Source organism: Nanorana parkeri, unplaced genomic scaffold (genome assembly GCF_000935625.1).
Source record: "Nanorana parkeri isolate BGI_ZX_2015 unplaced genomic scaffold, ASM93562v1 scaffold3188, whole genome shotgun sequence".
Classification (NCBI taxonomy): domain Eukaryota; kingdom Metazoa; phylum Chordata; class Amphibia; order Anura; family Dicroglossidae; genus Nanorana; species Nanorana parkeri.
In genome coordinates this window covers 26,616-43,034 of record NW_017309456.1, presented here as the reverse complement: position 1 = coordinate 43,034, position 16,419 = coordinate 26,616, and the positions used below count along the sequence as shown (strand labels likewise).

Here is a 16,419-nt window from a genome sequence, read left to right as displayed (position 1 = left end):
AATGCCACCTATGGCTAAATGCCGAAATCTGTGATCTCTTTCCTCCCCGCTGGGCGCTGCTCTATGTCCCAGCAGGGAGGAGAGAAAGTGTGACAGCCGCCAGAGCGAAGCGGGAAGAGAGCGCTGTGAGCGGCCGGCGTCTCTCCTCCCGCAACGCTCAGCCTCCTATCACAGTCCGGAAGAGCGGTGTGGGGACGGAGACAGCCCGCTCCTCCCTGCATTGCTCGCTCCGCCTCCTGTGACAGCGTGTATGAGAGGAGAGCGGGACCAAGCAGTCAGGGATCAGTGATCGCTGAGTGTTTGTACATAACATGAGGACATAGTATGGTTACTATATCCTCAATTATGAATGAATGGGAAGTGAGCTACATCCCCTCCTGTCCATTCATGATTGTGGTTATAGTAACCATACTCTGTCCTCATGTTATGAATGATTAGGAGCACTCAGTATAGAGGATTCCCGATCATTGATAACAGGGGACACAGAAAAAGAGATTCATTACACGTGAGTGCGATATAGATGAAGAAGGACAAGGCTAGCGATGGGGCCTAGCACCAACCTACTAACCCAACTAACCACTGACTAAGATTGCCACCTTTTCTTCAAGTGAAACCCGAACACACCCGAATTACAGAGCAGATGGGAGACAGTCCAGGGAGGGAGTACGGAGACCAGCTATAGAGAACTACAAATCCCAGCAATACATTATACAGCAATATCAAAAATTATGAAGCTACATATTCTGTGTTGTTCTGGTTTGGCACCTTGATGTCTTGAGGTGGCCTGTGCAGGTACTGAGTGACTTGTGTTCAGGTGCCCGCTGGCTGGACACCCAGACACAAGACTCCAAAACCGCACTGTCCGGGTGAAAATCGGACGGGTGGCAACTCTAATCCACATCTAGCAGTTGAAGTCCTTGCAACACAGTCCCATCTAAGGGTGATAGGACGGGCTTACTGATAATTCATATTTGCAGGGTTCAGGTTTTTCACAATATTTCTTGGTGCCCATTGGTGTCCCCATCAACATCATTCTCATGTAACCCAGTTTCATGTCAAATACTTGGTCCGGTACCCCACGCTGCTCTCCTAGTGCAGAAAGTCATTCCTCAAAACAGATCAGCAATTGCACAAGGCAAACTTCTGCCTAGACAGTTTCACATAGCGCCGCCCACCGGAGCAGCAGTGACGCGACGCTCGGCGAGGTAAGTAAGAAGAAAACAAAACATAGCGCAAGCTTCGGCGCTAGGGATCGGTATCGGGACATCCCTAATAGGTGCGATTGCGTGGTACAGTTTAACACACCTGTACTAGTGTGATCGGGCCCTCAAAAACACATACACAAACATATACATACACAAACACATACACACAATCCCAAAAATGCTTTTTTTTTTTTTAAGGTCCACCCAGTCTCCGTATCTTACGAGAACTGGAGTGGATCCTCAGCCTGGGGCCCAGTGTGGGCTGTAGTGCTGTGACGGAGCTCCATCCATGCGTGCATTGCTTGCACAGCTCCCTCATGTGCCCTGTAGAGGTGCCGGGAGCCAGAATGTGACGTCACTCTGATCCAGGCACCTCTACAGGACACATGAGGGAGCTGTAAGCAATGCACATATGCATGGCGCTCACTCACATCCATAGCCCCATTCCATCCCTCCTCAAGCTGACACTCGGCGCCGGGCAGTATATTTTGAATGGCTGCTTGGCTCAAGAACTGATGGTGCTGCGCTATGGGGAGGCTGAGGAGCCTCTCACCTAGAAAAGTGGAAGGCACACGGGGACCCACTGGCCACGGGGCCACGACCCACCAGTTGAGAACCAAGGGTTTAGATCATCATATTGTCATGAGACCTTCCAATAATACTAATGTCAGTCGTTGTTTCTACTGTGGTATCATTAGGAGACGTGCGGTCCCAGACTCGTCTCCCAGACTAAAGCGTTCCACGACCACCGCCAGGATGATTTCTCCCTCTCTGCTCCCTCTCCCTGATGTCACTTCCTCCCACTACAGCAGCGGAGGAGAAAAACAGAGGGAGGGAAGGAGAGTCAAGGGACGGAGAGAATAATGTGCCTCGGTGTGAGGTGGGCTGATACCCGGGCGCAGGATTCCAAACCTGGACTGTCTGGGTGAATCCCGGACGGTTGGCCACCTTACCATTGACCAGTGGGTGAATCTGCACGCCCCGGGTTAATATCCACCCATTACCTTCTGCATTATGCCTTCTTGTCATGCCATTGTTCAGGGACTGTTGAGGTTAAACAAGTTTTGGGATCAAAGTGGACACAAAGATGAGTGGCGGGGGGGGGGGGGTGGGGGGTGTGTTTGAGCCTAAAACTTAGCAATCGTGCGACTTTGCTACACAGAGGAATAACAATAACAACTTTTTAGTTCAGCAAAGATCCTCAAACTTAGGCAATGCCATGCCCGGGTCCTGCATCTCCTGTCCTGCGTCTAGTGAGACCTAACAGAGCAAGTTATTCAGAGTGATTTGTTGTGTTACCTGGTATAGATTTAATGAAATAAATACCATATTTTGGGGACAGATAGAGCTTTCTTTTGGTGGTATTTAATCACCACTGGGGGGTGGGGGGTTTATTTTTTACTATAGTAAGGAAAAATTACCAAAATGAAAAAAAAACAACTGTTTCCCTTGTACTGAATTATAAAGCATTTATTATTACCCATTTTTTGGGTAAAATATAAAAGTCGGGGTCACGTCGAGTAAATAGACACCAAACATGTCAAGCCTTAAAATTGCGCGCACTCGCGAAAACCTCCAAAAACTTACAATACCAAAATTGACCATGAGCGACACTTTAAAAGCTTTTACGGCTCATCAGTTTAGTGTTATCAGTGATTGATGACCCGATAATTATTGCTCTCACTGCGATGTTCGCGGCGATATGTAACATGTGTAGCACAATTGTCGTTTCCGCGTGCTGGCGCATCTGACGCGTATTTACATTCATATATGCTTATACATGGGGGGACATACATTTTTTTTTTAGATATGTGACTTTTATTTTATTTTTTTAACTTTTTTTATTATTGTTTTTCACTTAATGTTATTGCTGTCACAGAGCGGGATAACAAGTCTCAATCATACCTGGGAATCCGTCTGTCTATCCGTCATGTGCCCCCCGCAATGCTGATCCCCCTTCCCAGAATGCACCAGGGGGCTCTTCTAATGTCCCTCCTTTATATCTCTGGTGAGACTTATTCCCACTGGATGTCTATGGATTAGTACATACCACCGCACATTCCTTTTGGTGGAGACATTAGTACTACCAGTATTAGTACCTCTGGACACATGTGGACAGTTATATGTCACTAAACCTTTTACAGCCGCGGAGCATCTACAGTACACAGCACATTACTTCCTGTCGGCTGACTGTCCATCATTGCTGTGCTAATGATGGAAGCACTCCAATATCATTCAGAGATTGAGCCCGTTGGGCATCGTGGACCTTCACTCATTCTTGATTGACATTCTGTGTGATGGCACTTCACCATCTTCAGCCGCCACGTCTGACTCTCTATGACTATTTATTTTCTGCCTGGAGAGGACGGGGATCTTTGGATCCTTATAGTATCAGTCAAGATGCAAATGTTCTTGTGCCCGTTCTTAGAGTTAGAAGCGTGTGTTGTACCTTCCGTCCATCACACACCAGCTGAAGTAAAGAGAACCGGTCACAGTGTCTATTATTAGGCTCATATTTAATCTGGGGCTGGAGTCTTTCTCCGGCTGACTTTCAGGGTTGTGCTGGTTCCGGGGTAGAGCACACTGCAGCACACAATGACACGTCTTCCTCAGCACTAGCTCCTCTCTCCGGAGTCAGCAAAATGGCGGCTTCCAGTGCTGGAATAGTCTTTGCTGTTCCAGGAAAGAGACATCCTGACAGGTTCCCCTTGAAGGTAGAAGGCAACCCTTAAATGCCTCTATGGACATTGAACATCCATGGTGTTATGTATGTATGTATGAAGGAACGTTATATGACTGCTAAATGTTCAGAGTCATTTTAGGATGAACTTCCACTTTTATCTCAAACACTCTCTACAGTTATTGATATCTTCAGCCTAGAAGTTGCCCATAGTGCCTGCCACCCTACAAAGCTACAGAACCAAATACAGAGCGGTAGCCATATTAACCCCTTTTCATGGTAAAATCTGCATTTTTTGCCTGTAGAAAAGTTACACTCTCCAAACATGTTATATTTTCTGAGAATATGTAGAATAAATAGATGGCAGTTGAAAGGTTTCTATTGACACTCGAAGGGATGGAGGTTTCTTCCCATTGTTTGTAAGCTGCTGTTGACCAACTCCTGGAAACAATGCTGGTTCCAGGGCAGGACTTACCGACGGATCATCAAGCATAACTTCCATGGAACCAGCATCACTTCTAGAAGTCTTGCCATGGTATCTATACTGACGGTTTCCCTTTAAGGGGTGTGCAGTGCTTAGGAATACAGCTTCCACTGCAATTAAATAAAGTGCCTCTGAAACCAAACCTTTTTTTTTAGTTTTGGATGGAATGATGAAGGGTTAGACCCTCTGCCAGATTTTTATTGCTGTTTGTGTCCATACTAGAGACATTCACTCTGTCCATGTGTACTGGTTACCATTGCCACTAGTGAAGTGAAAGGAAATGTAGTGATCCGGGTTTGAGGATCTCTTTCATTTTAGACTTCTGTTCTTGCCACTTATGGATTGAGCATTGTGTTGTGTATAATATGGTTTTGGGTTATGTTGGGTCACCGGAAGCTTTACTATTAACCCCTTCGTGACTGACGACGTACAGTGTACGTCGCCAGCATCGGGGCTGTTTAAACAGACTCCCGGCGACTTTTGCCGCCGGGACTATGTTTAAAAATACAAATGTAAACTGTCCTGAAACCTTCAAATGTAGTTCATGGAACTCGGGAGGAATGGGTTCGGGTTCTCTCGGTTTGTAGAGGACAATGTTTCAGTCTCTGGTGGTCTTCATCGGGTCAGAATCGGTGTTCTGGGGATCTGGGCTCTCCGTAACAGACAAGCCTTGTATAGAATAAGACATCAGCAGAATAGAAGGAGATGTAGAGAATGCGGCACGGCTCCGGGTTTTATGGCGTGGTGGCACCAGGTCTCACTGTAAAGGGAGAACGGGCTTCAGGGAGTTTACATTTTTAAAGCTGTCATCATATTTATCAACTTTATCTCCTGCCACAGTGACCATGTGACCACCTTCGTAATTCTCCCTAGAGTACAGGACCCAGGCCCCGCTGACCACTTTATGTGATAAAGCCTTCTTGCCAAATCCGTGGGATTTCACAGAATCCACAGACACCTGCAGGGTCACTTCTTCGCCCCCAAGCGTCTCTTCCTCATACAGCGTAATCTTGTGATTATCCAGACCTCCCTTCACACATCGCACAGAGCGGATTTTGCTGTCGAACCCAGATAGTGAGCTGTAGCTGCCTGCTTTATAGCAGCTGAATTCTCCTTTATAATCGGTTTCACTGAAGATAATCCAAGTGTCTCTATGGACTTTGAGAGACAAGACTTTCTTGAGGAATGGAACATCTTTCAGGTCAGTAAAGTCATGGTCTATAAAACAAGGATCTCCTTTGAAATCTGGGAACTCAAACAGCTCAATAGCATTCATCTTCCAGTTGTATGCGAATGTCGGGTGACAAGAAGGCTCTCTGGAGATACATGTTTCTCTCCATGAAAGTGAAGGACGGGGATAACCTTCTGGGGAAAGTCATGGTGGATGGGTACCTGTCATTATGGGGCAGCACAAGCCATACAGTGCCAGAAAACTAAAAACACAAGGCGCACAGCTCACCGCTATCATGCGTCCCCGCAATCCACACTCTGTACATGGATGACTCTTCTGAAGTGATCGGCTCACAAACTGTAGAACCAGCACACAATGATCTTCAAAGAAATGCAAACTTTATTCCACATGCATCTATACAAAGCACAACGCGTTTCTGCCTTACTCGGTCTTAGTCAGGGGTGTGGAATTCCTTTCTCCCGACGCCCGGGACAGGCAGTTTCGGCCGCCGGGCGAGTAGTTTTTTTCTACATTTAGCCCTGCTGCGGGTAGGGAGGAGAGGGCTAAATGTAGTGTGGGAGCCGTTTTGTACAGGTGATCTTGAATGGCTGTACAGCCGTCCAAAATCACTTGTAACTAGCCTGATTCTCCCTCCCCTGTCCTCTCCTCACCTCTGTCTCGGGCAGCCGTGTCCTCTAATACCACTACCGGCTGCCTCTCCCGGCCTCTCCACTCCCGGCATCCTCCAGAACATTGAGGACAAGATTTGGGGAACATTAGAGGAAAATCCTCAAAAAGGCTGACGATCACTCATTACCCAGACACTTCCTAGAGGCACACAAATCTAATCCAATCCTGAGAGTCTTTAGGATTGAAGTTCTTCCAGAGAACCTAGATGAAGGTGTCAGATTTAAAAGATTGTGTCACAGAGAAGCTGTTTGGCTATATTCCCTGAACAGTCTACATCCTAGTGGTCTTAACGAAGGCCTTGAACTGGCCACATCTAATCTGTTTTATAGTGATGGCTGCCAGTCATTCATCATGTTTCATCGGAATCTATCATCGATTAAGCACACCCAGTTTTGCTCACAATTTCCATCCTGTTTAGATTGGTTTGATTTCTTTCCATACCTCATCCCATGTTTTTTCCCATTCGCCATTCATCGATCCCCGTGTGGGTTAAAGTGTCAACATCCAAAATCTTTTTATATGAATCCCCCTCACAGGTCTGCACTCAGGTCTGCCTCTGCAGCTCTCATCTATTCCACCCTGGATTGCCATCTCATATTTCCTGAAAGCTTATTGTGATCTACCTTTGTGAGTACCATTTTACTCCAATAAATAAAAAAAAACATCTGCACTAGGGTAGGCACCCCCTGTTTTTTGTTCTTTCTGATCTCCTGGTGTTTGACCCGGCTTGGCTATCTACTCTGATGCTCTTCTGGATCCTCTCGACCTCGGCTTGTTTTCTAACCACGCTCCTGTCTGCTGCCCTGTACTTCGCTGCCCACAAGTTGCTGATCCGGCCTGTCCCTGACTACGCCTTGCCTACTGTCCTGATACCTCGCTGCTCGATTGTTACAGATCCGGCTTGTCTTGGACTTCCCTGCTACCGGCACTCGTGCCTCTCCTGTCCTAGTGCACCTGTTCCACCTCCGGGGGTTCTTGGACTTGAGCTGCAAGAGAGGCCTTCCTCGTCAACTCAGACTCCTCTAAGGTAAGTGGTTCTGACACCGAGGGATGTAGCTCCCATGTTTGTTGTAAGGCATCTGCTTTTAGCTTGTGTTTCTGTATGTAAAACTTTGCTGCCACTGGCCAGTTACTACCCCCTCATAACTGAAGGCTGTAAGTCTGATTGTATTAGTTAGATGGCTGCCCGTGCCTGGAGTCTCCACATCTAGACCCTTCACACTGCCATCCGAATAAGGACTTTTGGCTTCATTAAAGCTCCATGAACACACTGGGGATACAAAGGAGTGTTCCCGACTACTGCAATACACAAAACAGAATGGTATTACTGTGGGGGGTGTTGGCAATATAGGAGGATCATGTTACATGTTTTTTGAGCTGAGGAGCTAGCATTCTCATTGTTCTGCCCTCAGGCAGGATATGATTGACTTGCCTACCTGCCATCTCAAAAACGGACACAAGATGGTGCTAAAGAGAATATATACAACAGAGCAGACACTTTTTCTAATGTAAGTTCCCAGCAACCTTCAGCCCAAGAAGAAGGAAACGGTTGTATCCAGGGACCTCATACTCCATCTTGGAACCGAAAAGAGGAACATCTAGCACCATCTTGAGCACATGTTCAGAGAAAACTCCCAAATTCCCCTTAAGGCAGCATCGCTGGTAGGGATGGACTTGTTTATATTTATATATGTGAGCTATCACTGTATTCACATGTTCATATATTTATTGAAAGTACTATTTTTACCAGTTTCACTCACCCTGTTTTCTTAATAAAGCTTGAAGATCCCATCCAGTCTGGCTTATTGCAGAGTAGGTGGTTTTAGCTGCATGTCGAGCTATACACAGGCCATAAGGTAACGTGGAGCGGGTACATAACACTCGTAGTAAGCCTAATAAAGATTTCTGGATTCAGTTATTCAGTCCATATAGCAAGTTAATAAAGTGGAAGCGGGCATCAGCCCTATGCAGGGCCAGATTTACTCTCCCAGCCGTCCCAAGGCCAGGTTCCACAATACGCCTCACACCGCGCCGCCAACCCCCCTCCCCATCAATTGTGAATGGTAACCAGATGGCAGGGTTAGTTTCAATTTTTTTTTTTCTGTTTCTTTATTTTTATCACTTTTTTTATTTGTTTTATTTAATTATTTCTTCTTATTTTTGATTTTTATTTATTTTTTTATCAATTTATATATTTGAATGGCACACTACGGTCCGCCGCCAGGACACCTTACACCGGCGCCCGCAACTTCCCCACAAGGTCACCACTGCCGCCCCGAGGCCGGGCCTGGGTGGCCTTGTGGGAAATCTGGGCCTGGCCCTAAGCATACAATTCTCCATATCACATGGCCAAGTTTGAGCCACCCAACGGGATCTTTTACACCCACACGTAAAACAAATTCACCTTTAAATTTTATCAGAATCACCAATCACTGTTCAACAAAAGTCTGGGGCATCCAAACTCAAAACACCATGTAGGAGGAGCCTGGACATTTATACAGATGGACCTGATGGGGAACTGAAAACCATCTGTCAATCAAATATCCTAAAATTACTCCCATCTGTTATGGGACTGGTGATGTCACCGCACCTTATTGGACAACCAAACGTATAGTCTGATGAGATGCGTGACATTTATGCTTTAATTTGCTGCTGCCTGCTAGTGGTTTCATGAAGAGCTAATTGAATTACTGTATCCACACATGTCTTTGGAAATATCGGATAATTGATTTGCCCAATTTTAGCCATTAGGCCGTCTTCTTCATGCTGAAGGCATTTGAAATACGAGTGAAATTCACTTCATTATGTTAGAGAACCTAATAAAGACTTTTGGGTTCAGCCAATATCTGTAAACACAGGGTGTGGGGGAAGGGTGGGCACAGAAGACAATGGACCCCACCACTGCAATCCACAGAACTCAAGCACTGATCGTTGACTGATCCACCCATCATAATGCCTTATGGGTAGGGATGCACCGATGACAAGTACCGTACTCGGTACAAGTACAGATACTTTTCCAGCTCCAAGACTAGACTAGAGAGAAATTCAAAAGTTAGGAGGCCGCTGTCATGTGTAAGGAGCACACGGAGCTCCCGGGATTTGTACATCTCTGTTGTAATGTATGATTTTGTTTTTATAAATATATATTCGGGATGCACCGATACCAATTTTGTAAGTACGTGTACTGGTACATCTTTCTTTATTGTCATGGGACAGTTTCTCTAAAACAATACAGACTAATGATTTCAGGACAGTGGTGGAGCGCCAGAGCCCGGTCCCAGCTGCAACCGCTGCAACCCTGGTAGTCCTCATGAAAATGCCAAGTATCTGCACTGGTATCTGAACTGGTATCGGTGCATTCCTAGTTATGGGTGTGTTAAAAATTCCCACAACACAAATTCTAACAAAATGTAAACATTTGCAGCAAATTGGAGTCCTAAAAATTCAACAAATTCATATTTGACCCCAAACCTGAATGTGAGCCCTAGATTGGTGTAACAATATCACTCCAGAGAGAGAAGTGGCCTCATCCGGACTACCAATGTGTGACCTATGGTAAACCAATGTTAATGATTGATAACACACTGCTCTGGATTCCTGAGAAATTAGAAAAAAAACTAATTTACCAAGAAATGTATTGTATTAAATATTAAATACGATTTACATTTTCTCAGGAAAGAAAAAGAACTGTTGATGAGTCAATATTAATGATTGGTGACGCACTGATCTGGATACCGGCCCAATCAAGTCATAGACTTTATCTATTGTGACAAAGATTAAATAGATTTTCCATTTTCTGAGGAAAGATTTAGAAATGTATTCTGCGGAAATATCTTCATTCTTTTACTGACACTGACCCACAGCTGAGATTTCTCTTATTAGCAGTCTTGTTTGCTCTAGTGGGATTTGGAGATCCCTGTTCTTCAGTTTTCATGGCCACTCATTTTTTGCGCTCCTTGCTTAGAAAAAAGTTACTTTGAGTCAATATCGGAATTTCCTGCATTGTTCCCTTTTATTTCTGAAGTGGCAAAACTGGTGGTCCCCGGGATGTTTCTCAACGCAATGTACATTGTTGTATCCTATATCTAAGAGACCCTCATCTCAGTGCAGCCCCCCATCCTAACACACTGATGCTGGTGAGCTAAGTTCCACCAATAAACTTTGTTTGTTATGACTTATTTGATAAACGTATCCATCATGGCGGGGCTTGTATCATGCACCTCCCACCCACAGTTCTATTGCCCACATTTAAACGCGCAGTACTCAATGCGGTGCGTTCCATTGCAGTGCAACTTGGGTCATGACTTAATGACCAAGGACAAATGTGGGTCCTGAGCTTACACAGGTTGAGAACCACTGACCTAGATAGTTCTTGAATGATTCCATACTCTCAGCTCATACCACTGTCTATGGAAGTGAGTTCCACAATTTTACATCTCTCACAGTAAAGAATCCACTTCACTGTTTACGATTAAAGCTTTTCTCTGCCAGTTTCTGGTTCAGTCTATTCTTGACTGAACTAACATACAATGATGATGTTGTGGGTCCAATTGACCTTCACGTTTTATGTGTGTAAAGACTTTTAATAGAACATAGTGCTATAGCTATTATTTCCATTGCCTTTTTATTTACTCCGCCCACTGCATTTTTAAAGAATATTTCCAGGACCTACAACAGTTGCCTCAGCTACAGTCACTGACATAATGGCAGCATTTGAGCTATTCATACCATGAACTATTGAAGGGGATTAGACCAACTTAGGGGGGAGACGTATGTTTCAGGAAAACTGGAAGTCACCTGATTGGACAGGACTAGCAAGTGTGTACATACAGGGCTGGATTTACTCTCCCTGCCGCCCCAAGGCCAGGTTCTGCGATGCGAGAGACATAAAAAGCGTCTGAGAAATTATGAACAATGACCCAGCTCCGGGTGCAGCAAAACAGGGAGAGAGGGTCAGGGATGCAGACATCTAAAGTACACAGAGCTAAAGACCAGACATTTCAACTCTCCCGGATGTTCCGGGAGTCTCCTGCTATTAGATAGCGTCTCCGGGGCACACGGCAGAGAAACATTTTCTTCCGGAAAGATTTACTCTGCTCAATCTAGCAGAGTAAACCTTTCCCTGCTCGAATGGCAACGAATATCCAGATTGCTATTGGCTATTGCAAACTGAAATAGCCAATAGCAGACTAGCTATTGCACCCACCCACTGCTGCTGTCAATCAGCAGAGGTGGACCGGAAGTTCTCCATCTGGCCCTCCTTTACTGACTGACGGCAGCAGTGGGTGGCTGCAATAGCCAGCTTCCTATTGGCTCTTGCAAATTGAACTAGCCAATAGCAATCTAGCTATTCATTCCTATGCTGTTTTTGGTTTGTCTTTATTCTCAAGGTAGCAGCTATAAAATACTAAAAAAAAAACAGCAGATAGCAAAGAGGGGGGCAGAGGGCACCTCCCTGAAATGAGAAGGGCACCTCCCTGAAATTGTGAAAAAAGCGTTGTGATCAGCACCAAGCAGAGACACCAACCCCTGAATAATTTACATAAAGAACAACCAAAGAGAATGGGGCTTTTTAGGTGACTCCTAAACAATGCAAAGAGATGTAGCTAGACATGATGACACATAGCTCATTTCATAATAAATACATATTTAATAAATTAATATAAGTTAATATGCTGGCTAGCAAACATTGAATCCATAAAACATAACAATCATTTAAGACAAGACCACATTACATATATAAATGGCATAACACCTCTAGGATCCCGTGCAGATTTGTAATGTGCACAATGGCAGTAATTGATATTCTTAGCATTGAGTAAATGATAATTTCCATAGTTGATTGATAAGTCAAATAAATATGACATATTTCTATAGAGGTGGCCTGTGAAATCCATATGAATATTATAGTAAACATCCAATTAACTCAAAATAACGCACTAGCTCTATAGAACATACATAGATCAATAAATCATGAAATACGTCTATACCATATATCAGAGATTTTTGATGACGAGCAGATTCGCACCTAGGGGAGTCCCTCCACTCAGCCAGGAGACAAGGAGAGGCAGAGGTGGCCTGGGGGCGAGAGGGCACATCTATCCCAACAAAGCATCTAAATTCCATATGTGTCTATGCCACCCCAGGTCATCCATGGGTCCATAGGTCCTTTTTAGGTAGAAAAACCAGGATTGTCTGGACCTATGGATGATCTGGGGTGGCATAGACACATATGGAATTTAGATGGGAGACATTGGGGTTTATTTACTAACCTTATAAACACACCACGAACATGTATACACCTCTGTAGTGTGTTCCCTCCCAGCATGATCTATGGGTGGAATCTAAACACCTTTGTAGTGTGTACACACCCAGCAGGTGTGTTGTGCAAAGCCCGGCATGAATTTGCAAGGTGATGTTGTGTAAATTAGCTCTACGTTGTGTTGCTTGCGTTGATGAATGCAGGAATGTAAATGCATGAGCTAACCATTTTTGTCTAAACTGTGAAGCAGCATTATATATGCATCATGTGCATGATTTTTCCATATATGGCATTAGTGGAAATATGCTTTTAGAGACTTTTTGGTTGATAAATACGTTTTGCTGTGTAAAAATCACACGCACCTAGTGCGTGCGTGTGTTTAGGTTAGTAAATCACCCCCATTGACTCATATATTTACTGATACACACAGAAGTATCAACGGTTTGGGACAATTGTAGCATATTTTAGATCTGTTTTGCATACTCACTGATCTGGGAAAGCTCAGGGAGCGGTTTTCAATTTGTCATATTTTATCCATTTTTGTTTTGTTGGGATAGATGCGCCCTCTCGCCCCCAGGCCACCTCTGCCTCTCTAAACTAAACTATACTGCACCATGAGGGCTTTTTGTTCTTAAACCCTTATAACCCTGCTGATTCCGGAGAGAAAGTTCGTTGGAGCTACACTTAGGTCAAGCAGTCCCTGGGTCTGAAAGATAGCTCCAGCACTGCAGCGGAAAAACTCTCCTACTGTCTGATTTCAACGCGGGAAGAACAGATCTCAAAGCGGGACAGGACCCAGGACCATATTCTGGAATTCGCCACGATTCTGATAATTGCGCTTACCCACTTCAATCCGGTGAGTACCCACTACTAAGGGGGCTGCTGGACCAAGGAGACAGGGACCAACAATTATCCGTTCTTTGTCTCCCTTTCCTGTTTTTTACACCGCTCATTGAACCCTGTTTTCTATACCGCTTATTTAACATTGTTGCCTCTGGCATTTTTTACTTATCTAAACAATTAATTTAAGATCGATATAGACTGTTGACTGCTATTTTTGTGGCTTTGGAAAATCAGTTCAAGATTGTCACAGGCTGTCGATTGCCACTTTGAGACTCTTACGATCTCTGCTATATATTGATGACGATTCAATGCTGCACTATACTTACTAATTTGTTTTGATTTATATTTTTTGTATTCATAGGCTATATGCTACATCTACATTTTAGCCAATTCCTCACTTATGTTCTTTACACATTTTATACAATTCTTCTTTATAATAATTAGTAACGATTTTCGTTTCTTCCCCAGGATTGTGTTAAATACACATCCTCCTTTTACCCATTCATTTATTTTTTAACACTTAATTTAATCGAACACATTGATTACCTAATTTAACCATTGATTACCTATACTTAGTTCTAAATTGAGTTCACCTCTAGCGCTGTGTTACAAATATCCCATATAATTTATTTGACTTCTCAATCAACTATGGAAATTATTATAATTTACTCAATGCTAAGAATATCAATTACTGCCATTGTGCACAATACAAATCTGTACGGGATCCTAGAGGTGTTATGCCATTTATATATGTAATGTGGTCTTGTCTTAAATGATTATGTTATGTTTTATGGATTCAATGTTTGCTAGCCAGGATATTAACTTATATTAATTTATTAAATATGTATTTATTATGAAATGAGCTATGCGTCATCATGTCTAGCTACATCTCTTTGCATTGTTTAGGAGTCACCTAAAAAGCCCCATTCTCTTTGGTTGTTATTTATGCACCTACCTGAAATTGCTTTTTTTCAGGTTGGGATCCCTGTAAATACTCACCAATTACCTTCCAGCTTCACAGTATAGAGGGCCATTACATTGAAAATGTGGAGACACTGTGTCAGAGAACCAAAGCTGGTTTGAATTTTGAGATCTCCCCTTAGTGAGACACCAGACTTCTTTCTGAGGTCCAAGCCCATTCTGGCTTCTCTGGCATCTCCAGCAGACAAAGTTCCTGCCTGGCTTTCCATCCCCGGAATGATTCTGGACCTCGACTGAGACCACATCTGATCACCTGCAGGCTTCAGGCCTGGTCAGTCAGCACACATGTAACGCACCCTCCCCCAAGCAGGAGAGAAAGAGACTCTCACATAGTCAGACCCAGATATGTATGTCCTGTCCCAGCATGCACCACTGGCTATGAAACTCGTAGTGATTGGTTGAAGGGACACAGATACCCATAACATTCCATTATTGGTTGCACTGCTCTGTGGCAAAGCTACTCCCAGCAGCAGACAGATGGAATCAACAACACAATCCTTAGGGAAAACCAAATAAATATAGACCATACAATCAGCCAGACTGAATGCAGTCTCAGCAAACAAAATGTAAGTAATCACCCCACTTAAGGCAAGGTGGCTACACTTCAATAGAGTGATGTGTGCTAAAAGGTGTTAGGAAAAAATATAAAATTAATAAGAACATGGAGCAGACCTGACCAGCTCAGCGACCTCCCGTCACACAGGCAGCATTATAATCTGTACCATGTAGACAACATACAATGAGGACAGGGCCTCGTCCATAAGAGCTTACAATCTGGAGGCTTCATGTAATGCTCGGGGGATTTTAGAGAAATACATACAAAGTCATGAGATTAATTGCCAGTTAAAAGCACAGAGTCTTACTAATATTCAACCCAGTCACAATAAACCGGCCTTATCATACATACCTGGACAGCGGTGGCATTGGGAGCATGCCTCTCTGGTCACTTCTGCCTTGGTTGGGATTACATTGCAGTAGATATTCTGCTCAGCCATGGTGTCAGTATGTCAGTTTGCCCCGTGTGATTGTCTTCAGTGTTGGAAATTCAGAGATGTCTCTCTTTTATAGCATACTGACTACAGGCCAACACTGAGACAAACCGAGGACAGAGTTCTCTAGTCTTATAAGTCACGTAAACAACATAAACCTTACCACTAACCACTGTATGTATGTAGATGTAGAACATCAGAGGGCCGGTGAGATCAGCTCACTGCTAGATTGTCACAGGAAGACACGTTGGGGAGATAGTGTAGTGTAAGGAGGGAGAGCGCACCTCCTCCCTACACTTCTGTATTACTATCCCACCTACGAAGCAGATATTGGGGAATATGTAAAGTTAGGTTTGATGAGATAAATGGCTGTTTTGAGACTTTGCCAATGCCACTCTCTTCTGAGATTCTTCTGCTGCCATGATCTCCAAAGACACTGCCAATGCCACACCTGCTAGAGACCCTGTTAGCTCTGACCTCTTTTGAGGAAGTCTCACAGACTGTCCTCCTACAATCTAGTATCTCTGAAATTGACATATTAGATTTTGTAATGTCTTCCATTTGTGAGCTTTTCTCTTTTATGTCTGAAGCCTCACAGTTCCTTTTGTTGTGCTTGCTCTACAGTTAATTGCCCAATCTCATTCCTTTATTGAACCAATATGCTATAATGGTATTGGCCTCGCTTGCTTCAAGTATGATGTTCAAGAAGGCCTTCGGCACAGCATGGGTTGTCACAGTCAGCATGCATTAGCAGAATTTCATAACACTTTGATGCTGCTCAAATTTGAATTCAGTTGCTTCCAACATGGCCACCTCCTGGCTCCTCTCCTTCTTCTCCCTCCAATGGCAGGAAAACTTCTGCCTTGTGTCTCTGAACTTACAGCCTAATCAAGCTGCTCAGATACTGTTCTGCAGCTGGAAAAAACGTGGTAACTGCTGAATGTGGTGCTGAAAGCCGAAGCTGGCCGTGCGGCCGGCCATTGGCCGGCCGCTCGGCTGCTTCTGACAGCTGGGCGGAGCCAGCCGTGATCTTACGGCTGGCTCCGGCCACTTTCAGAGAGATCAGTGTCCCTGATTAGCTGCTAACCAGGGACACTGATCTCCAAACAGCAAA

General features: G+C 44.3%; 1 protein-coding gene across 1 annotated transcript; it reads right to left on the bottom strand.

Moving 5' to 3' along the window:
- Positions 1-5,126: 5,126 nt before the first annotated feature.
- LOC108802869 (gamma-crystallin B-like) lies at positions 5,127-5,645 on the bottom strand. The gene has a single exon (XM_018574724.1). It carries the CDS (start codon positions 5,643-5,645, stop codon positions 5,127-5,129), a length of 519 nt encoding a protein of 172 aa, XP_018430226.1.
- Between the last annotated feature and the right edge of the window lie 10,774 nt (positions 5,646-16,419).